Raw genomic sequence first — 23,544 nt, 5'->3', positions numbered from 1 at the left:
ATTTTATTAAATTTCAAATTGTAATCCAATTCTAGTATGTATCATTTAATTTTTTTTACCATAGTCATAAAGCTGAGGTCACTGCATTTTCATGTTGCATTTTTATCAAGTAAAAAGAAAACATTCCTAAGTTGGCTAGGCCCTCTCTACTTTGCTAATCAAAGGGGATTAAAGAAATATGGTACATTTGATTTGTTTTAGGATTACAGGCAATGCACCATTATGCCTGGCTGCACTGTTTATTTTTAAGGGCTCTGTTAGCAAGATCTAGGAAATGCAGAATATTTTTCTTTTTAGAGATGGGGGTCTCATTGTGTTACCAGGCTAGCCTCCAAGTGGCTGGGAAAATAGCTATGCATCACTGTGCCCAGCTTTAGAGGTTTTTCCTATTTTACTGACTTCCCCTCATAAATATGGATTTAAAAGTTTGACAAGTTTATGTTAGTATCATGGATTTGTGACTTAAATTCTTTCTTAAGTAGTGAATAAAGCAAACAGAGCCACACCGATGGTAGGTACCACGTCTAAGAATTGGTGCCATTTAAATGGCAGTTTTGTGAATTGAATACTCTGAAAAACAAAAAGGCAAGTTGAATGTTTGAACTATGAAACAGCTGACCTTTGTTGACTTCCTAACTTCCAGTTCTTGTGAAGTCACTTCTATGTTTGATCAGATGCAGATCCATGACATTATCCCAGCACAGTGAGGGACCATAATAGTTTTATTGCTAGTAGCTAGGTTTGCTTTCAAGCTGGCAGGGACTGTGCTGTAGTACTGAGTAAATCTAATGATGCTCATACAACACGTCTACATTCACATTTAGCTTGTGCTATGCATAGGGCTATGCTTATGTGTACATGGAAAATAGCCATTTTACTATTATCTCTGATATACGTTTTCTGCTTTAGGGTTATCAGTATTAACTACGAAATCTTAAATACTAGAAATGTAAATTAAGAAAAGATTAAAAATTACGAATCAGTGTGCTCCATTTCTCTACATTAAGTGACATAATGATATTGATTAAAAGAAGAACCATTACATTATATATTACCTGGGGTGTGGAGTTCTAAAATTCTAAAGTAAGGGTATGCAAGCATAAACTAAGATCAAACTATGAAAGGGCAGACTCTTGTCTCCACCATTTAAATAATTCTCTTTCCTCTTTCCTTTTTTCTCATTCCCTCCATTCCTTCCTCCTTCCCCTTATTTAAACCTTAAGTTATGTGATTGAATTAATATATAGGGATTAAATTTAGGGCCTTGAGTTTGCAATGCAGGCATGATACTACTAAAATCATGCCTCTGGACCCTTTTAAACTTTTTTTGTCAGTTGTGGGACTTGAACTCTGAGCCTGGGCACTGTTCCTGAGCTCTTTGGCTCAAGACTATCACCCTATCCCTTGAGCCACAGTGCCACTTCTGGTTTTCCGGTGGTTAATTGGAGACAAGAGTCTCACAGACTTTAGTGCCTGGGCTGGCTTTGAACCATGATCCTCACATCTCAACCTCCTGACTAGCTAGGAGTGTAGGTGTGAGCCACCGCACCTGGCTGAATTTATTTTTAAGGTAGACTTTGGTTTTATGCCTGGGCTACAATCCTCCTATTTGTGCTTCTTATGTCATTGGGGTTGACAAATGTGTACCATTGTGCCAGACATTATGTTTTCTGGTAGCTGGGATACCAGGTGCAGGTCACTATGGCAAGCCATCGATTGAGTCTCAAATCCTAATTCTTCAATTGTTATCTCCAAGTAGTTAGGATAACAGGCTTGCACCACCATGCCTAACTATACAAAATGATTTTTCATCTTTACAACCTATCAGTAAGGTGGGTAATATTCTGTTTTGAAGGTAGGGAAATTGAGGGCTAAGCGGGAGAGTGACTTCCCCAAAACAATACAGTAAGAATCTGGCAAGGCCAGGATTTGGGCCCAAAGTTATCGAGCTAAATTCTCCAATATATCCTATTAGAATGTGAAGAACCCAATTTATTTCATAGATAGAAAACTTAAGACCTGCTTCCTTCCTCCAACCAAATAACGGGGTGTGCACTGCATGGAGTATAGACTATCCAGCATGTTCCGATGAGGGAAGTGGAGATTTGGTGCATCCGAGAGTGATGAATAAGACTTAAGAAGTGGGTCAGGGGGATAGGAACGATCCAGTTAAAAGAACTGGAATTACTCTGCCTGATGTGAAGCACAGATCCTGCTCTTCAAGTGAACAGTTACTTGGTGAAGGATAAAAACCAGCTGGACTCTCCTTGTAATGAGGCCAAACAATAAGAAAGGAGCTTACATTTTGTCAGATGAGGTTGTATTTACAAAGTTCTTATGCTGATGGCTGAGAGCAGAAGCTGAGGGAAGAGGGGCTAGTTAGCACCATGAGATAGGAGACCTCACTAGGCTAGTGGGCTGTTTTCTGCAGGGTTGTTTGCTATGCTCACTCCCACAACCACATTGCCTTTTATAATAACTGCAGTTAATTAGTAACTTTTTGACCCATCAGTCCTTCCTGTACTCTACAAATATTTCTACCCCTCCGTCTCTCTTGCTCACTGGAATTAGAGCTATTTTCTTCAAGCCCTCCTTTGATATTTTTCTACTCTGAAATAGCCCAACACAGCTCCAATGTTTTCGAAGTGTGATCTACAGACTTGCAGAGGTCAGATTACCAATTGTAACACAATATAGGAGCTTAGTTCCCGCGCAACAAACAGTTGCACACTAAATGCATATACACTAAAACAACCAACAGAAGAGGACTGAAGCCAGTTTTACTTAGACTCACCTAGGTAAATGAATACAGATCACAAACTTGATTAAATCTTAATTCTTGTGTATCTGTCTTTTTAATATTTTGGTGACACATTGGGACAAATGCATGAAAGCTTTCTGCTCTAGCTATGATTGTTTCACTGGTGTGATGGTTTGAGGTAGGAAGCTGATGGAGTAATTTTCATGGAACCCAGTTTTCCCAACAAACTATGGTTATTCAGATGGCAGATATTTTCTCTAAAATGAAGCAAGCCTAGTTACTTCAAAGAAGAAACTTGACAGTATTTGTGCCAATTATAAAACTTGAGCTTTCAAGTGAAAAAAAAAGAGAATTTTGAAAAACTTCTATCTACCACAGAGAGCTTGACAGCTTTCCAATATTAAAGACTTTCTGATGATCTAGCTGGTGATAAAAGTGTGTTTTTTATGTTGTATGATGAAATGTGTCAACATTTAGAAAATCTGAGTGACTTGATGAACCCATGAGTTCCAAATAACCAATGCAAGACATTACCAAATGATGCATGGATAAAAGATTGGTTCAGCCTGGCACTGGTGACTCATGACTGTCATCCTAGCTATTTAGGAGGCTGAGGTCTGAGGATTGTGGCTTAAAGCCAGCTGGGCAGGAGAGTCCATGAGACTCTTACCTGGAAATAACAACCAAGGAAACCGGAAGTGAAGCTATGGCTCAAGTGGTGGAACATTGGCCTTGAGCAAAAAGGCTAAGAGACAGTGTTGAGACCGAGTGCCTGTGCCCTGTGACTGGTAACCCCAAAACAACCCTCTCCCCCGACATCAATCACTCAAAAAGCAATATAGTCTGATAGATTTTAATATATCAGTATGAAAGGGTGCATGGATAGTTTAAAGTTCTACATGTCAACGGATCTTTAAAAGCTGGGTTTGGTGTCATAAAAATGAGTAACTTCCACAGTTACCCGAAGAGGCTATTTGAGCAATCCTCCCCTTTCCAACTACCTATCTATGTGAGGCTAGATATTCATCACATACTTCAAACATTCTAGCACGATGTATTGAACGCAGAAGAAGATATGAGAATCTGTCTTATTTTCAGCCAGACAGTAAGGAGGTTACAAAAAAAAGTTAAAAAAATTTACCACTCTTCTTGCTATTTTGTTCTGAAGGAGTTACTTTTCATAAAATAAAGTATGTTAGCATGTAATATACTTATTACTTTTTTGGGGGTAGGGGTCATGGGGCTTGAACTGTGGGCCTGGGTGCTATCCTGGAACTCTTCAGCTCAAGGCTACTGCCTTAGCCCTTGAGTCACAGCCCCACTTTTCATTTTCTAGGTTAATAATAAGAGTCTCAGGTTCTTTGGTGCCCGGGCTGGCTTTGAACCATGATCTCAGATCTCAGCCTCCAGAGTAGCTAGGATTACAGGCGTGAGACACCCTCACCCAGCAGTTTTTTACTGTTTTAAAAGTGAATTATAAAATAAACTTTGTTCATTGTTCTCAGTTTGAATATGGTAAATACCAAATTCTATAAATAGACAAATTCTACAGAATGAAAGCTCTTTGGTGTTTACTACAATTGTTCAAGCAGTCTAATGGGGCTCTGAAAGAAAAAAATATTCACAATGGTTAGATTATAGGATAATACTCAGACCTTTGCAACCCTATTCATTACCACTATCCATTAATTATCTCTAGGTTCCATCCTAGCTGCTTGCTAACTGATTTCTGCACATGCTCAGTACCTTGTATACACCATTCCTCTGCTTACAACACGTGACTTCAGATCCTTCACCTCCTTTTCTGGTGGCCATTGGGACAGACTTATCATCTCAGCCCCACTGTCAGGGGAAACATTTGTGACTCATTCAGACCAAATCTCTCAGTGTGTTTATGAATATATTCTGCATACAATCTCCAGGATCTGTTTGTTTTTCTTAATTAGAATTCCTGGTGTGAGAAGGACCAAATTTTCTGCTTTATATTTTTACCATCCATGGCTAAGTGTGCTGCCATAAACTTTATGGGATTTGGTAAATATTAGCTGACAATTTCTCGGGATATCTGTGAGCTTTTATGACTCTGAGCAAGTTAATCAGAATAGTTAGTGCCTGCTGTGAGCAGAACATGTAGCTGTTGGAGCAGGGAGTGAAGAGGGATGATTCTTGCTTAAGGACCTGAACAGTGGTTGGAAAGACAGGGTTTATAGCCAATAAGCAACCAACCAAGACACAAGAAACGACATCACTTCAGGAACAATGATGTACTAGAGGCCTTTAGGGAAGGGGAGGTGAGAATGGAGACACAAGTGCATTAGGTGGATAAAGCAATCACAGAAGGCTTCTGGGAGGAGGTAGGATATCACAGAAGCTTGTTGTACAGGGAGGGTTTAGTAGAGGTCATAAGGCAGAGATTTCAGGTCAGTGAACAAACAGGAGCCAAGGCAGCATCAGAAATGAGCACAGCGTGTTTGCAGCCTAATGAGGAGATTGCTGACCACACTGAAGTTGAATGGTGCGAAAGGAAAAGGTTGAAAGCATAGTCAGGGGGGGTTGAGGTTGGGTGAGGATGGAAAGGACAAACAAGCTTTTTTTTTTTTTTTAAGGGAAGTGACATGGTGTTTTCTGCACACAGGATGGATAATTTGTGAGAGAAAAAGACTAGAGAGGCATCTACTTCCTGATCCAGGGGCATGAAGTGGCTGAAGTACTGGATTGGGAATCAGCAGAGTTTCTGTGAAATGCAGATAATACATGTAAAATGCCAGCTCTGTGCCTTTAAAGGGGAGTAGTTTGTCTTACAAGGTTAAGCCCACAATTGAAGTGTTGGCAACAGAATTAGTCTTTGCGCATGTGGCCAAATTGGAAGTGAAATGTCTTATTCTAACTTTTCTTCATATCTCATTGTCTCAGCTACTTGGTAATTGTATGTGGTTTTTGCATGTTATTTAACTCCTGAGTGTCCTGATTTTATCATCTTAACAATGAGACTATTCATAGTACTTATCTCATACGCTTATTGTCAAATTGATTTTGTAAAAAATGCTTAACCTACTCGACCACCTGTGTGTAGTTATAATCACCCGTGTGTGGCTCCATCCTTGTGGTTATTGACTGAGGGCATCATAAGGAGACATCATATGATATTGACCATCTGTGTGTAGTTATGATAACCTGCATGTGGTGTTTACCTTTAAAAACTCAAGCGCACTGTGGAGAGTAGCCACTGTACTGCTATTAAAATGACTCCTAGCTTGGTTCACTGAGTGCTGGCAACTCTGTTGCTGGGGGGTCAGGGCCACCCAAAGTGTCTGGGAAGTTACAATTATGGGAACAAATGAGTTAATATCTGTAAAATGTCTATATTAGAATCTAACACATAGAAACTATTACCTATGATTTATTTATGTAGTAATTAATATTGTAAATATTTAATTTACCCAAGTGATGGGTCAAAGTATCCGAAACTAGGTAGAATCAAGGCCTTCAAACAAACAAACAAAATTCGCTAGAGGCATTGCAAAGATGGCATTATTTGTAAAGATAGAAAGTCAAAAACTTCAGTTTCTTAAACTCACTAATGTTTACATTTATAATCCATATACTAGATCCACAATTTATGTCATTTCTCATTTAAAGCACCTCTCACTAACTCTTACTGAAAGATCTAGTTTGCTCCATCCATCCATCCATCCATCCCTTTGATACCTTCTTTTTCCTGTAGTCCATAAAGGTATAGCCTGAAACACATATTCCACTCTTGCTCTCCAATCTGTCTTGTACCTTGTTACTTTCAAAGCACATTTTTTTGTTGATGCCCTAAAAAAGTAATGTTTTTTTTTGTTTGTTTGTTTTTTGGTGCCAGTCTTGGGGCTTGAAATCAGAGACTGGGTGCTGTCCTTGAGGTGTTCTCTTGAGGCTAACACTTACCACTTGAGTCATAGCTCCACTTCTGGATTTTGGTGGTCTATTGCAGAATCTTAGAGATTTTCCTGCCTGGGCTGGCTTGGAAAGAGAATTCTTAGATCTCAGCTTCCTGAGCAGCCACTGGTGCCTGGCATGTTGTCTTTTTATTTTATTTTTTTGCCAGTCCTGGGACTTAAACACTATCCTTGGGCTTTCTCCAATCTAGCGCTTTACCATTTGAGCCACAGCACCACTTCCAGCTTTTTATGCACTGAGGAATTGAACCTGGGTCTTCATGCATGCTAGGCAAACACTCTACCACTGGCCAAACTCCCGGCCCACATGATTAATATTTATATATATATATATATATAATGTTGGTCATGGGCCTTGTTTTGATACATATATATTTGATATATATATATATATATATATATATAGAGAGAGAGAGAGAGAGAGAGAGAGAGAGAGAGAGAGATATTATGTGGGTCATGGGCCTTGAACTTAGGACCTAGGAGTTGTCCCTGAGCTCCTTAGCTCAAGACTAGTTTCTACCACTTGAGCCACAGCACCACTGTTTTATTTTTAATGCTTTTTCAAATCATTCTAGGTTTATAGAAATTTGTAAATAGAGTTCCACATTTCCCTTGTCCAACAGCTTTGTTATTACACCTTGCATTAGTATGGCAGAATTGCTGTTAATGAACTAGTATTGGTTATTAACTGAACTCCATAGTTTGTGTTTAATATGTTCATCTTGTGTTAAATAGGTTTTGATAAATGTATAGTGTTATTACTTCTGTCTTTATAGTGTCAAACAGCACAGCTCCAGTGCCCTCCCTCAAATCACCTTGTATTCTACCTGTTCCCCTCTTCATTAGTTTGTGTGTGTGTGAGGAGGAAGGATAGGGCTAATGCTCTAGCACTTTCAGCCACAGCTTCACTTCCAATTTTTAGTGGTTAATTGGAGATGAGACTCCTGGACTTTCCTGCCCAGACTGGCTTTGAACTGTGATTCTCAGATATTAGCCTCTTGAATAGCTAGGATTAAAGGTGTAAGCCACCAATGCCCAGCTCTGCATTAACTTTTATGGTTCAGTTAAAATGCTGTCTCTTCTGTAAAAACTTTCCAGGTTCCTTTAACGCTTGCATAATCTCTGGTGCTTGCATAATACATACCCCATACTTGTTATAGCTCCTATGTTCTACATGGTAGAAAGGTATACACACACACTACCTAACTAGGTTGTAATAGAGAGAGGGTTTGCCATAGATTTGTCCTGATAGCACCTAGCCCAGACAGTTGTCTTTAATAGGTGCCTTGTGAATGTTGACTGAGCGGAAGTGATCTGAAGCATAGTAAGACAAGATTTTTTTTTAGAAAAAATCTCAAGAGGTAAGGCTGTATCTATGCATGGACTTCACAAAGTAATGCATGCTATAAATACAGTGTATACTTCATGGGAGGATACTTCTTTTGAAGGGAACCATCTTGTACCCCCTTCAGCTTTTGGCTATGAAGTAGCCAGCCACAGGTGAGGTGGCCCACATGAGCTTGACATTACTAGGACACGTGGTCATTTTCCAACCTCTCTGCAAAAAAACCAAGTCAATAAAAGCTTGTTTTCATCCTTCCAGGCCAGACACCCTTCTCAGGAAGACCCCTGGAGAGCCTTCTGTCTGGGCCCTGCTCACTCTTCCCAGGTGTGCTCCAACAACTTGAGGATCCCCGGGGTGTCTTCCCACAAACACTTTTATTTTCTTAATTCACGCTGAGCTTTTTACTTGTCTCCAACGTTCTAAAACAAAACAAAACAACAACAACAAAAAAAACCGCCCTAGGAACAAACAGATCTGAACAAAGGCAAATAAATCGAATCCTGTGAAGTAACAAAGCAGGCGCCCTTCTTCAACAGCCCAGCACCAAGCTAAATGAAAAATATCAGTCATCCACCAGATACTGTATTTTCCCCTCTAGACAGGAGCTGCGGTTCGCAAACCTCCCCCACCCCACTCAGCTCCGGGACGGGAGTCCACAGCTCAGTCCTGGTTTTTGGTTTTGTTTTTTTTCTTTAAGTAACACTAGCGGGTTGAGACACTTGGTCGTTGTACTCCCGGGTACCTGCTGTAAGTAGAGGTGGTGATGAGCGAGAAGGGAGGTGGCCGGCCCCCGCCAGACCCCGAGTTTTGGGGGTGGAGTGGGGGGGCTCCGGAAGCTGGTTACCTGGGAGCGAGTGCTCTGTAGAGAGCAGGGCGCCTCGGTTTCCCGCAGCCACAGCTGGAGGGGCGGGGGGGGGGGTGTCAAGAAGATGCGGGTCAGGGCCGGGCGCAGGTGGAGCCCGCCGCGAGGGTCGCGCGCCCGCACCTGTGCCTCCAGGGGGCGGAGCGTCCTCCAGGTGCGCCCCGGGGGAAGGCCGGGCCCTGGGGAGCCAGAGCGCCGAGGCCGCCGCCCGCCCCCGGGGACCGGCGGAGCGGTTCATCCGCACCCCGCACGGCGGCCACCCGCCTGTCACGGGGCGCGCGGGGCGAGCCCGCCGCGGCACCGAGGGGGTTAAGCGGGCGGCCCGCGGCCGAAGCGCGCTTAACCCCCGGGAGCCCGCGCGCGGGTCGGCGGAGCCAGGTCGCGGCGACGACGGCGGCGGCGGCTCCGGGTCCCACGCGGCGGCCACAGTGAGCGCGTGGGCCGGGCGGAGCGCGGCCCGGCGGCCGACAGCTGGGGCGCGGCGCGGCCCGTGGGAGGCTCGGGCGGGCGGGCGGGGGGAGCGCGGGGGACGGCGGCGGCGGGCGCGCAGCGTCGCCAGGGCGAAGCCGGCGTGCGGCGCGGCGCGGCGCGGCGGGCGCGGAACGAGCGAGCGAGCGAGCTAGCTGGCGAGCGGGCGGGCGAGCGCCTCCGTCCCCGGATGTGAGCTCCGGCTGTCCGCGGTCCCGAGTCGGCGGCGGCGGGCACCCGGCACCGCGGCGGGCGGGCGGACCGACGGACGGGTGGGCGGCATGGGGGGCGTCCCGAGCGGCCCCGGTGGCCGGGCCGGCGTCACCGCCGCGTCCCTCCGCTAGAGGAGAGGACCAAGCCAATTCTCTTTTGCAGGAAAAAAAAAAAAGATTAAAAAAAAAAGAAAATAAATTACATGTATATATTATTCAGATAATATATACATCTGATTTCATTTTTTTTAAAAAAAGTTTATTTTGCTCCATTTTTGAAAAAGAGGGAGCGTGGGTGGCAGGCGGTTTTTATAAAAGATCCTATTTTCTGTTATTTGTCCCTGTCCTTCCCCACCCCCCTGCTGAAGCGAAAATAAGGGCAGGGACCGCGGCTCCCACCTCTCCGTAAAACCCCTTCCCCATTCATCCCACCCCGGCCCTAGCGCCCGGTACAGTGCCCTGCACACAGTAGGCGCTCAATAAATGTTCGTGGATGATGATGATGATGATGATGAAAAAAATGCAGCATCAACGGCAGCATCAAGAGGACCACGCGAACGGTGAGCAGCCCGAGCTGGGGCGACCCGCTGCAGAATCTAACCCCGGCCGCGGTGGTCCCCTCCTTTCGACCCCCACCCTGCCCCCCCTCGCCTCCACAGTGGTGCTCTGCTGGGTGGGCCTGGAGAGGATGCGCCGAGCTCGGTGTCATCTCCACAGGCAGGGGAGCTGCGCGGCTGCCACCCCGTTCTCCCCTTCAGGCCCTGAATGTCAGAGTTAATTTCTGCATTTGTGGGGTGGGGGCGGCCGTGGAGTGTTGGAGTCCCGCGGGGCGGCGTGTCGGGGTGATTCGGGTTCACTGTCCTCGGGCTCAACTTTCCTCCCTCGCCCCCAGTGGTCGGGGGGGGGAGGGGTGTGGGTCTGGGGCTGAGCCCCCAGCCATCCTGGCGGTGCCTGTCCCCCCCACCCCGGGTTGACCAAGAAGAAGGTCCTCGCCGGACCGTGGGGCGCCCCCCCCCGCCCGTTTGCGCCAGTGGGGGGAGGCGCACACCCCTTCCCAGACCCCCTCCCCCGCGGGGGAGGTGGGGGGGTGGAGTAGAGCGAGTATTCCCGCTCCCCAGCCTCCTGTGCACACGTCGGTAACCTAGCAATGCCCGGAGAGTCGCTGCCGCTGTGGGGCTCCCCTCCTCAGCCCTGGGCCCCGGGCACCACCACGTGCAGTGTCCATGCCGGAGGGGGGCTGGGTCAAGGGAGGCTGGTGGAGCTTCTGGTCAGCCCCTCCCCCGTTTGGAAATCATTGGCACCCTCCCCCCACCACCCCAGTAGGCTGGAAGCCTTTCCTGGGTGAGTGCTCCCCAAAGGGAGATAGAGGAGCAGGTCTCATCCCTGGCTCTGATCAGCTGCTGCCCAGCCTGGCTTTGCTCAGTTCCCAGGCTTGCTGACCAGGACCCCTGGGATTGCTTTGACTCTTATCAATAATGGGCACTGTAAAAACAAAAACAACGCCCCCCCCCCCAATACCTCTCCTTCTGTCTCCTCTCTTCACTTGGAGTTGTGGTTTAGCTGGAGATTGTGGGCCACCTGAATGGGTTTAGCTTGACTCAAATGAGGGGCCCTCACACCCAACAGTCCCCTTTGGGTTTCTGCCTTGCATGCTCCTAGATGCCAGCCTATACTGGAGATGATGCTTGCTTAGGCCTTGAGGCCCCCTGGCTGTAATGTAGCCCGTCTGTTCTAGGTGTAGAGGTGCAGGATTACTGGATGCTGGCTTTCCTGATGCTGCTGCAATTTAAAATGCAAAAAAAATAAATAAAGCCCTAAAGATGCTTCTGTTTTCTGATGCTTGTGGAGGAAATGAGTCCCAAGCATCATGAATTTTCATATGCAGGAAGCGTCAGTGCATAATCTAGATATTTGTTATAGGGCTTTTGGTATTGCCTGGGACCAGTGGAGGTTTTTTCTTTTCTTTTTTTTTTTTTTTCCCTATGCTGTAAAAAAAATTGCATTTGTGACTGTGGAAAGATGTTGGAGTAACACCCTGAAAATGATTAAAACTATTGAATTATTGGCACTGCCTTTTTGTGTATGATGATGATGATTATTTTAGAGAAAAGCTGTTATACATACCTATTAAGTCATAAGAGGTATGTGGGATCTTAAGTCAGAAAGACATAAAGTAAAGGTGGGAATGACCTCAGTTTGTCACAGTACTAAAAGACTCCTTTCAAACACATGGCTATGGAAGAGAGCTACATGGCCTGGGTATGGTGCAGCAGTGATCCTGTAAGACTGACACTTGGAGTAGAACACTGTGGACTTTTCTTGCTACTTGACTATTGGAGCCAACCCTGCTGCTAAAAAAGTAGGATATGAGATTCAAAATGGAAAAAGGAATGATTTCCTTTAGTAGAAGACAACTTTTGCTTTTTTTTTCCTTCTATGTACATTGGATTCCTGGTTTTGTTTGTTTTAACATCATTTTTCTCTTTCTCCCCAGAGGTAAACTATGCAAGAGGCACCAGACTCCCTCTTTCTGGTGAAGGACCAACTTGTCAACCGAATAGCTCCAAGCAAACGGTCCTGTCTTGGCAAGCTGCAATCGATGCTGCTAGACAGGCCAAGGCTGCCCAGACTATGAGCACCTCTGCACCCCCACCTGTAGGATCTCTCTCCCAAAGAAAACGTCAGCAATACGCCAAGAGCAAAAAACAGGGTAACTCGTCCAACAGCCGACCTGCCCGCGCCCTTTTCTGTTTATCACTGAATAACCCTATCCGAAGAGCCTGCATTAGTATAGTGGAATGGAAGTATCCTTTTATCCGGGAAGTCTTTCTCATTTTTTTTTCTTTCGCCATCTGTTCTTTGAAAGGATTTACTTCCTGAAATGACACAAAGCTCTAGCAGTCTGTGAGCTATAGACGACGTATAGAAAGAAGTTTCATGGTGTATGAAGGTCGTTAGGTACTAGAGGGCTAGTTTTGAATCTTTTTTGGGAGAGTGGTATATATTGAACCTATTGACAATGAAATATGCCGATATGAAAAGGAAAAAAGACTGAGACTGCTGTAAGACTGTACCTACTGCATGGTAGTGATGTTTGGTGGAATCTTCTCATTCTAATGTTTTACAACTACAACTGAGGCTATGGTTGTTTCTAGCTTTTCTATTTGGTGATTCTAGCTGCTCAGGTAGCTGCATATATGAATGCTGCATAGGGGGCATTTTTTTTTGCTGACCGATAGTATGGCTTCTTGGAATTTCTTTTTAATAAGTTCTAAAAAACCCTTTGAAACATGAGCATAAGGAAGCCTATTCAAGGAAGGCTTGTGTGTGCCTCTCCTTCCTGAGCCCAAGTGAGTTACAGAGCAGTCTTCTCAGTGGAGGAATTTGCAGTTGTTGCCTTTATTTAAAAAAAAATTCTGCCTACGTCCTTGGACTGAAGTTCCATTTCTGGGTGTCTCCTTTGCATTTTTAAAACTGAACGAAATGCTCCAGGATGGCTGTCATGTCCTAGGACTTGGACAATTGTGCTTTTCATGTTGTTTATCCCTTTTCCCAAACCTGGAGGCCAAACTATAGGTTACTGTCATCCTTCGGAAAAGGTTGACTGAGGCTAGACTTTTGAGCAAATGACTTTCAAATTAATTAGATGACTTCTTTGGTTTGGGTAAAAGAAAGCATTTTCATTTTCTAGAAGGGTCTGTGGGGGCTGACAACCATTATTACCCACAGACAAAAGTGTGACTATAGAGCTTCCTCCCTGTATGTGTCTCTGAGGATGGAGAGGACATGCTGTAAGGGCATTGACAGCCAGCTAGAAAGTAGAATTCTAATAATGGAAGTGCCCAGTGAACTATTTACACACTCCTTGTCTTAGCTGGTTATTTTCTCTGCTCATGATCAGGAGTTAAAATGAGGCAACCGTCTAGAAAGGTTTTTGGAGAGAGCAGCTGAGTGCTAGGGTATGTTTCCTCATGTCCTTTTCTTTTTAGAACAGATGCTATGGTGTCTCTTGCATAGTTGGGGTTTTGTGTACATTTTTCTTGTTAAGTTCTTTAGTCTGAGGACAATACTTGTGCCAGGAAGGAGCTGGCTAAATCAGGGTGTACTTCAGTGGTCTCGCCAGAGTCGCGGGCAGCAACTGCACTTGCCAGAGAGATGTCCTCCTCCTTTGGTTGGCCTGATGTGATTCTGAGTAAGCAGAAACTTCTCGGTGGGGTTACAATTTTATAGGTGGGGTGAGATACGAGGCCTGATGCTGTTTTTCTTGGTGCAAAGTAATTTGTACATAGCAAAGCATGCATAAGGAGTGAATTCCTGGATCATGCTGCCAGCTTCCCCCCCTTTTTTTTTTTGAGTTGCCAGATACTAGTATATAGGAATTGTGATGTGTGAACTGTCCAAGCAGAAGCCTGCTTACAAGTGGGACAAGTTGAGAATACATAGACAGTAAATGGTGCATGATCTATTTTTTTTTCAATGACAGTTACCTTCTATTTCAGGGAGCGAGTTATAGAGATCCTTTCCAAACAACTGTGTCAGGCCCAGTGAACACTGGGAGAGAGGAGAGTCTGTTTTGTCTTTATAGATAGGTATACTAAGGTCTTAGACCCTGGGTAGTGAGAGATGACCCCCTTATCCAAAAGAATTGTTAAAGTTAGACCTGTCAGTTTCTTGTGGTAGTGGGAAGGTGGCCTCTAGTGTCTGGAGACTAAAAGTAGAACAAAATAATAATAATAAAAATTGCGCTGTATATTTACCCTTCCAGAGCAGTGTTAGTATTTTCTCATATTTGCCAGCTTATCATGCACGTCATTAGGGAAATTGCAAAGGAAGAATGATGATATGGGGGAGGGGAAAGACTAATTTTGTTTTTATAGAGAATTATTTTGGGGCAGTTGACTTTTAAACTTTGGAGAAGATCTGCCGAGAGGAGAAATGACAACAAAATTTGGTTGTCATCTTAAGGTGGACTGTCTTAAAGTTGGATCCCTGGATAAAAGATTTTGTAATACCAGATGAATTAAGAGAATCATAATAAACCCATCAAAGTTAGGAAGGAAATAATGATTTTTCTGTCCTTATTCCAGTGAGTTATCAAAGCAGTTCACAGGGGCAGAGGCTTTAGGAAAACCAAAGTGTCTTCCAGTGAGGTTTGGGCTCTTTGTTTCTTGTATTGGTTTTGGAGTTCCCAGAAGGCTATAAAGATGAATGGAGAACAGTCTGTTTATATCCTTGAATCTTAATACCTTGAGAGATTTAGTTAAACCACGGCCTTGCCTCTGTGGGTGAGTCTATAGGAGCACTATTGTAAAAATCAAGCCTAGAAACTGCCGATTAGGTTGGTATTCATAAAATTCTGTGTTTGGAAAGGCTGAAAAGCAGTCATTTTGGCAGATGTCGAATTTTGTATTGCCAGTTTTGACAATGTCTCTTACTAATACCAGAATGTTTAAGCAAGTATCTGTTGAAGGCTGATCTCGAAGTGATTCTTCCAGACTGCCCTCGAGATTTGAAACTGTTAATGCCCACTTTGAAAGTATTCTGGTGCTGATTTCTTATGACTTTTTAATTTAATTTGTTTATAAATTGAATACAGCAACAGCACATTATACACTAAGGTCTAGTCTAGCTCTAATTTGAAACAGTGATAGCTATTGATTACTCTAGTAGAGAAAGCAAAAGAAGGGACTGAAGCCTGGCATGCTTATCCCAGTGTCTGAGGTATTGGATCATGCCATGTGAGAGCCCCCCCCTAAAAAAAGAATGGAGAAGGTCCTAGTAGCTTTGTCTGCCCAAATCCAGATGGCAGATTTCTACTCACCCAGCCAGGAATAGCCCCTGAGAAAACGGCTCTACCACATGGAATCAAGGACCTGGAGAAGAGATTTACCTCATGGTGACTGCTTCTCTAACAGCTGGGAATTTAGTAAGGCCTTAGTTAATTTAAGGAGCAGAAACCTGGTCTACACTGCTCCAACTGGTTGTTCAGCACCTTTAGGTTTTAATATACAATGTAGCAGAAGAATTAATGCAATGTGATCCTCTGATCCTTGCAAAAGAAGGAAAGGACATGGGAGAGGTCATTTGATAGGACAATGTACTGTGAGATGACCAGCTATGATTACTTCTGCTGAAAATCGAGTAGATGAAATAGTTAAAACACAAATTGGTGAATGTCACTGTCATTTGAAAAGCAATCCAGAGGTGGTGTGATTGAGAGTGTGATAAGAGGAATGGTTTATGTTTGCATAATATATGTACCTTAACAGTAATTTTTTCAGACCATTTGACATATTTATATTATTGGCTATTTTTGCCAATTGTGTGGCCTTAGCTATTTACATCCCATTCCCTGAAGATGATTCTAATTCAACAAATCATAACTTGGTAAGTGTCTCAGTTTCTTGCTTGTCCTGGTATGTGTGGTTATTACTTGATTCTGTATTTAACCTGGCAGCTGGCTTTGAGGGTGGGTAAAGTTTATAGTCATGCAGCTTCACAGCTGTGTTATTTATTTATTTTGACCCATACTTACATTTACACTGACTAAAAGTGTTTAAAATCACGGATCTTGTATAAATAGATGTGGAACTTTTTAATGGAAGAGATTTGTAGCAGATTTTAAGATAACTTTTCTCTCTCCATAAGCTTTTGTTGTTTACCATTCATCTCTTGATATTAGGTTATTTTTTTAAATAGTGCTGAGTACTTTGGTCAATTTTTCTGGTAAGTAAGAATTATAGATTTTACACATGAGCTATGAATTTTTATTGAATAGAGTATAACAAAACTAATAACTGCACATAATTTGGAGAATCAAACAGTATAGTACTAGAATTTCTGTACTAGGTCCTGTGAAATGTCTCAGGATAAATGAGTCTATAGTTAAGTATACCAGGATATTTCTGTATACTTACTGTCCTCCTAAAGATTTATAGTGAGCATTAGCTGAGTAAAAGCTCTGGGAAGTTTTGCAGTTAAAAAATAGGTTTCATTTCTTTCTAACTCAGTTCCTAAAAGCAATTGGTTATGGATTCTTTCAGCTGTTTTTTCCCCCTGAAGACTTTAATATCATGAAGCCAGTGTTCCGTAGAACTTCTTTCAGGAAAAATTGATACAGGTTTTGTTGCCTTTTTTTTTTTTTGAGGTACTAAAGAGCCTTGGACTGAGACTTGAAACTTGCCTTTTCAGTTGTCAGCTAGTTGTATTTGGGGGCCTTTCTCATGCCTACATACCCTCTCTGCATTGTCATTCATTTATTCAACAATTAAGGGGGTGGGGGTAAAAGATCACTAGGGTTTACAGAAATACTTATATATTTATTTTGACTTTTGACATTCATAGTTTTACTTTGATGATTCAGGATACATTTCAGGAATTTTTTTCTAGTACTGAAACATCTTACTAGCAAGAGTTGGTATTATTGGAGGGGCATGCAGAATGGTAGATGACATGCTGACTATCTGGAAGCTCTTGTGTTTTCTCTTTTAGTTACTTTCATTTGGTTTTGGTTTCTCATGTTAAAGCTATCTTTGAGCAGGGCTAGATGTTCTTCGCCGAGTAAATGTTATAAAGGCAAACACATTAGACTTTCCCTAGATATGGAGAGTTTTTCTGTTTTCCGAAGATTATGAAATTATGCTCTTATGAATTTACCAAAAGGTAAATTGTTTATGTATAGGCTTCTCATTACACTTTAAATATTTTGCATATTTCAGGAATAGCATGATGTCTGCTTGTATTTTTATTTTGTTAGCACGATTTCTAGAGAATTTGCAGAAGTTTTTAGCGGCTGCTGCTGAAAATGTGACTATAAATGTGAGCTAGACACCTTCAAACTGTTTATATGTATATATATATATATTTATACTACGCTTACAATTGTGGATACTTAAAATGGCTTTCGATTTTGTAGTAGACATGTGATGTTAGATTAATGGTTGAAAGTAAAGGTAGAAGTAGTGAAAATTCTCCCATCAATGGTGATGGATCATTCTAGTCTAGGCCACAGATGGTGTTAGCCTTGTTACCAAATTTAACCATGAGGATGGTGACCCAGTTTGTTGCTTTTTTGCAAATCAAGAGAACATGATTAAACAAACTTAGAAAATAAATACCTTTCAGAAAGGCAGATTAACTTAGATCAATGGAATAATTAATGTAGCTACATCTGTAAGCCAATTAATATTCTGAATTTTTTCCCCCAGTGTAACTCAGGGCATTGTTATAAGTGAGAAAATAAAATAACACAAGAAATAGTAGATAAATCTCTTTTCTCCCCTTGCAGGTTCTTCAAGTGGATCCTTTTTTTTTTTAAAAAAAAATACAATTCTTAAAACACTAGATTTATTCTGAAGTGAGATAGGCAGTGTGTTAATTTGGCAGGCTATTCTAAAAACCAGTGTGTGTTTTTCTGACCTCTTTACTGAGTACTCCAGAACTTGTGGCATTAAAGTTCCTGTCTGGCTTTTACTTGGATGGTCACATGTTAGATGAATTTGTGCACTGCCTGACTCTTTCAGTATTTCCTTTTCTAGAGTGGGAAGGGAGGATCTTTGTGGATTTGCCCCTGACTCTGAGCCTTGCCCTGTCTATCCTCCCATCAGGGATTCCAGTGTGATTTTTGTTATTATTTTTGTTGTTGATTTTATTTTATTTTTTCACATTTGACCCAGTTTATACTAAAGTGATTGCTCTATTTTGGGGATTGGTTTAGATGCAGCTGAACAAAGCTTATTTTTCTTCTGTAGTAAATACCTTTCATTTAATGTGAATGACACAAGGAAGGGCAGGCTGACAGGAGTTACACAGTTGTATATATTGTGGGGCTAGTGGTTTTCTTTGCCTGATAGCTTACTGAGAAATGTGTCTGATAAGCTCTTAGGGTGAAGTTCAGGTCCAGCTCTTTGGCCAGTGTTCCCGGCTGTTTCAGGTCACTTGAAGTGAAATGAATACTTGCGTTGGACATGGAATGTGGCCTTCCCTAGGGGTTCAATGTGTGCTTGGTCCGGGTAGTGGGTAACTAAGCCATCTTTGGTAATTTGGTGACTACCTTAAGGGAAGCAAGTTTTCCCAGCGTTAGATTGTTTTAAAAATATGAAATCTAAGTTTCTGTGCAGTGTTCATTTGCGGACTTGTGGGGACTCGTGGAGGCTGAAGCCATGGAAACAGCTCACTCAGTTCCCACAGCCATGGCCTTCCTCACAAACTGTACTTCCTCAGTTCCTCTTGCAGGAAGAGTGTATCATTTATTTTTCTGTTGACATCAAGGAAGAAGCACTTCTGTGTCAGGTGTCAGATGATTATTTAAGCTTCCCTGTGATGAAAAACACTTCATGTGCTAATCTTCATTTTCTCCTAAGCAGACTGTATAGTTGGACAGTTTTTAGACTGGGCAACCTTCTCCCTTTCCAGTCTGTCTCCCTTTTCTGTGGCACTGAATGGGCCTCAAATTAGAAATGTCCAAAACGGGGATCTCCCATCTGCCAAGTCCGTGCTTCCTTGCTGTCTGCTGATAACTGGATGTTCCTCTAAGCCTGCAGGGAGTGACCAGAGCACAGGGTCTCTCTGTGGCTCAGCATCTCTACCCCTTATCTAGCAAAGGGTCTGGCTCATATCAGGTGTTTAGTAAATGCTTGTTTAACTAAACAGAAAGGTTTTTTTTTTCCCCAACTCTTTGACTCCTTTCCTGCCCCCCTTTTAAATCTTGTTGAGGGCTGTATGTTTGTATTTTTAGCTTGTTGACATTGGCCTCTGTAACAGTCCTATCCATCTTCCCTTTTCTCTCCATTTACACCAGTGTCAGATGACTGGCTGAAGTGATCTTGAAGGCTTCAATAGCTATTCACTGCTCACTGGGGAGAGGACAGACCCCCATAGTGAGATTGCAGCTCAGTCTGGTCTGACCTTTGATGTATCCTTCATGTCTCTCCTTCATAGTTTCCCTTTTCTGTTTGTCACCCCAAGTTTCTAAACACCCCTTCTTTTATTAGTCTGCCTCCTGGCTTTTCTTACCATTTTCTTCATGTGAATGTCTTTCTTTATCCCAATTACCCTTTCTCTAGACGTCATTATCCTGACCGAGGCTCAAGAATAATTCCTTTTTTTCCCCCCTGTGTTGGAAGGAACAGTCTTCATTTTGGGTCAAACTGGGGTTTGAACTCAGGGCTTTACATTTGCTAGGAGGCCTTATACCATGCCTCCAGCCAATTTTTAAGGCCCATGGTGGGCCTTCTATGTGCACTTCCTGTAGTTGGCATGAGAAGTAAACACTACCATACTCAGCATTTTTATTGATTGAGACAAAATCTTACAAACTTTTCCCCAGTGATGACCTTGAGTAGTGATCTTGATCCCAGCCTCCTAAAAAAGCGATTTGTACAGTCATGAGTTCTCATACCCAGCTTCAAAGAAACAATCTTACTGGAATATCTCTCACAGCACGTTGTGTATAAAATGCTTGCTACTTGTATATATGTAACACATAAATATATGGTTGCACATCTTTATTTTTTATTGGTTGTGGGGCTTGAACTCTGGTCCTGGGCACTGTCCCTGAGCTCTTCAGCTCAAGTTCGTGCTCTATTACTTTGAGCCACAGTGCCATTTTGAGTTTTCTGGTAGTTAATTGGAGATGAGTCTCATGGGACTTCGTGCTTGGGCTGGCTTTGAACCGTGATACTCAGATCTCAGCTACCTGAGTAGGTAGGATTATAGGTGTGAACCACTGGTGCCTGGCTTGCGCATCTTTATTTTCATTAACCATCTTTATAATAAATTCAGGGAGAACCATTGATGAATTCCTGATCTCTCTGACACAATAATACATGTTCAGTAAGTATTGATAACTGTCCAGGGAACAAGTGTCTTGGGAGAAGTATACCCCTTTTTCTTCCTCAAGCCACCATTTAGGATTTTCTTGGGCAGGAGGTCTATGGAAGTCCACGTCTGGAAGTTGGTGGAAGTGTTTCACATTGTTCTTGAAAAGCTTAGTGTCTGTGACTCTTGTCCACCTTTGCCTGAAGGAGCCCTTAGGGATGGGTTCAGCCAAGAGATCCTGTACATTTGGGCTCTAGTTCCAGAGCCCAAATTGTCTCGCAGTAGCAGAGACAGTTGGAGTCTCAGAGAAGCTGTGCTGGCCTTTACATGCTTGTCAATGTGACTGAATGTGTTGCAAAGGCAGAGGACGTTGTGGGACAGTCCGGTATGATTGCTTTCTCTATTCCCTGGCTGAGAGCCTTGGGTACTCTGTTAGGTGGGCTTAAATAGCAAGCTTATTGGATCTTCATGGTCATGTAGTTTAGACTCTTGTCCATTTCCAGAGTGGAGTGAATTGTAATAGGGTACCTGAAACACAAATTTGTAACCTGGATCATTGGACTTTGCTGAAAAGGGAGGTACGTGTTATGCTCTTAATTTTGTGAGAAAAAACAAGTGGGTTGCTTAAAAATTTATGCTTTGATCTGGTGGCTTGGTTTTTGTTGATTTTCCTGCTAAGACAGTTTCATCAAGTTATGAAAGGAGCAGAGGGTGTGAGTAATTAAGACACGCCTTAGGTTGTTCAAGAAAGTAGCAGAGGATGTGAGTAATTAAGATGTCCTGCCCTCTTCAAACTTGTCAGTCATGAACAGATTATAAACGTGAGCTTAGCCGATTCTAGCAGAGGGGAAGGGCCTTCCTGTGTTAGGGATAAAAAGGATGCAGTCCTCCTGTTCTGTGTGATGCTTGCCAGATTTTTGGCTGATGGCAACAAAGGAACTTTGCCTTGCCACATTCCTTTCAAGTTGGAGTCCTTATTCCCACATGGTGAACTGAGTTAATTTCTAACCATCTATAGTGTATCTTTCCTTTATTATTTCTATTTCAATTATACTTTTTTTCTTACTACTTTTTGGTAGTACTATATTGTGGTTTGAACTCAGGATCTTTAACACCTGCTTTAGCACTTTAGATAAATCTCCAGCTCTTTTTGCTCTGTTACCTTTGAGATAGGGTCTTACTTCTTACCTGGGCCAACCCAGACTGAGAATCTCCTATTAACATTTCCTCCTTTGTTGGGATAACAGTATGCCTTGCCATAGCTAGCTTTTTCTTTTTCTTTCTTTTTATTGTCAGGATAATATATAGAGGGGTTACAGTTTCAGTCATCAGGTAATGTGTATATTACTTCTGAACCTTGAAACCCCTTCTCATATTTAGCCAGCTTTATCTGGGGTGTGTGTGTGTGTGTGTGTGTGTGTGTGTGTGTGTGTGTGTGTGTGTGTTGTGGGGGGGGCAGGGGTGTCTTTTTCCCACAGGCTGTCTTTGAACTGTAATCCTCTGTATCTAAGCTTACAGTAGCTAGAATTATAGGTGTAATCTATTTCACTCAGCATAGTTGTATATTATTGTATGTCTAGTTTTTACCTAGTCTTTCAGGACAGTTCACATTCTGCCTCCTATGTCCAGCTTTCTCAGACTCTTGTCTTTGCCTTGTCTGCTCAAGTACATACTTGATTTCTCCCCAGTCTGATAAACATGGAAAAGTTACCATTCTCTTTTACCTTAAGTAGAATGTGAGTACCTAGAGGCTGAGACTAGAACCTGATTCACATCTCCAGCCTTGTGAACTCAACTCTGCATCTGACTCACAGTAGGCACATCAGGAAATGCATTTTGAATAAGTGGATAGGTAAATGATCACACAGAGTGCCATGGTATATCCTTATAGATTATTAGTTAATTTTCAACATTTGGCTAATGATTAATGTTTATCTAGAGAGGCTGACTTACTGTCCAGTATTAATGAGATGGCAGGAAACGCCTGTCAGAGCTCATCCTTAATTTCAGGATTGTCTTCCTTTCTTGGCAAATTTCACTCTTTGTATTGACATAGGAAGGAAGAAGAGCACTTCTTCGTACTTTTTGAATCCCTATGAAAAGTCAGCTTATGTTCAATAGTGGTTCTGGATGGAAGTGTCAGTTTCTTTTGAATTCAGGGCTTGGGTGTTTATCTCTGAGGTTTTGTGCTCAAGGCTAGTGCTATATCCCTTTGAACTACTACAGCTCCATTTCTGTGTTTTCTGCTGGTTAATACTCACGGACTTTCCTGCCTGGGATGGCTTTGAACCATGATCCTCAGATCTCAGCCACTTTAGTGACTGGGTTACAGCCTGACCCACCAGCGTCTGGCTGGAAGAGTCATTTTCATCTAAAGAGTTTTGGAAGGAGAGCCAAAAAATAACCAATGTAAATGGTTACTGGAAGTTAGGGTCCAGTAACAATGTGAGCCCCTTCATCTCTCTTGTTGTTTACTTCATTTGTATAAAAAACAGATCATGAATAGATAAGATAGTTCTTCAGAAATATAATTCAGCTCTTAAAAATTCAAATTTACTGCTATTAAAGTTCCTTAAAAACAATTCTAGCAGTGTTTCTGTTCTCTCTATCTCTCTTTTTTTGAACATTTCCTAGAGGATTGTGGTTTCAGACCATTGTGGGCAAAAGTGAATGAGATTCAGACAAAGCTGATCATGGCACTTTATCAAAGTGTGGTGAGGTGGTGCTTACCTGTCATCCTAGCTGCAGTGGAAAGTATAGTAGGAGGATTGAGCTCCAGGCTAGACAAGGCAGAAGGCAAGACTGTTTGAAAACTAACTAGAACACAAAAGGACTGGAGGCGTGGCAAAGATGGTTAAGTACATGCCTAGTGAGTGCAGAGCTCTGAGTCCAGATCTCAATACTACCAAGAAACAAAACAAAACCCTTAAACCCAACACAACCCCTAAAACCAAATTCTGTTGTTGAGTATGCACACATTAAGGAGAGAATTCCCAGCTCCACCTTTGACACATTGTTCTTCCTTAGCTGGAAACCTTTAGATTATAAGTTGTGGAAAAGCACTCAAATTGGCTTGTCTGAAAGAGAAAAAATGGATATGTGTGTTAGCAGGGTATCTCCTCACCCCATCCTGGTGC

The 23,544-nt window shown here is 42.6% G+C and overlaps 1 protein-coding gene and 1 long non-coding RNA gene across 7 annotated transcripts in view; one reads left to right on the top strand and one right to left on the bottom strand.

Annotated features, from left to right (window-relative positions):
- Positions 1–7,974: 7,974 nt before the first annotated feature.
- Positions 7,975–9,172, bottom strand: LOC150066505 (uncharacterized). The gene is made up of 2 exons (XR_016539166.1): positions 8,892–9,172; positions 7,975–8,466 (listed from the first exon to the last, which is right to left on the bottom strand). It is a non-coding gene; the product is annotated as an uncharacterized LOC150066505 (long non-coding RNA).
- A 361-nt stretch (positions 9,173–9,533) lies between these two features.
- Positions 9,534–23,544, top strand: part of Cacna1d (calcium voltage-gated channel subunit alpha1 D) — a 333,084-nt gene continuing 319,073 nt past the window's right edge. For all 6 annotated transcript variants that reach the window (XM_090320974.1, XM_090320966.1, XM_090320957.1 and 3 more), the window contains exons 1-3: positions 9,534–10,149; positions 12,084–12,393; positions 15,871–15,976. In XM_090320974.1, the coding sequence (XP_090177100.1) occupies positions 10,083–10,149; positions 12,084–12,393; positions 15,871–15,976 (483 nt within the window). In that variant the 5' untranslated portion in view covers positions 9,534–10,082. The remainder of the gene's footprint in view (positions 10,150–12,083; positions 12,394–15,870; positions 15,977–23,544) is intronic.

Source organism: Megascapheus bottae, chromosome 2 (genome assembly GCF_031878675.1).
Source record: "Megascapheus bottae isolate mThoBot1 chromosome 2, mThoBot2.hap1, whole genome shotgun sequence".
NCBI lineage: Eukaryota > Metazoa > Chordata > Mammalia > Rodentia > Geomyidae > Megascapheus > Megascapheus bottae.
Note: the sequence above shows the minus strand (reverse complement) of the source record. Positions and strands in the feature narration are given on the sequence as shown.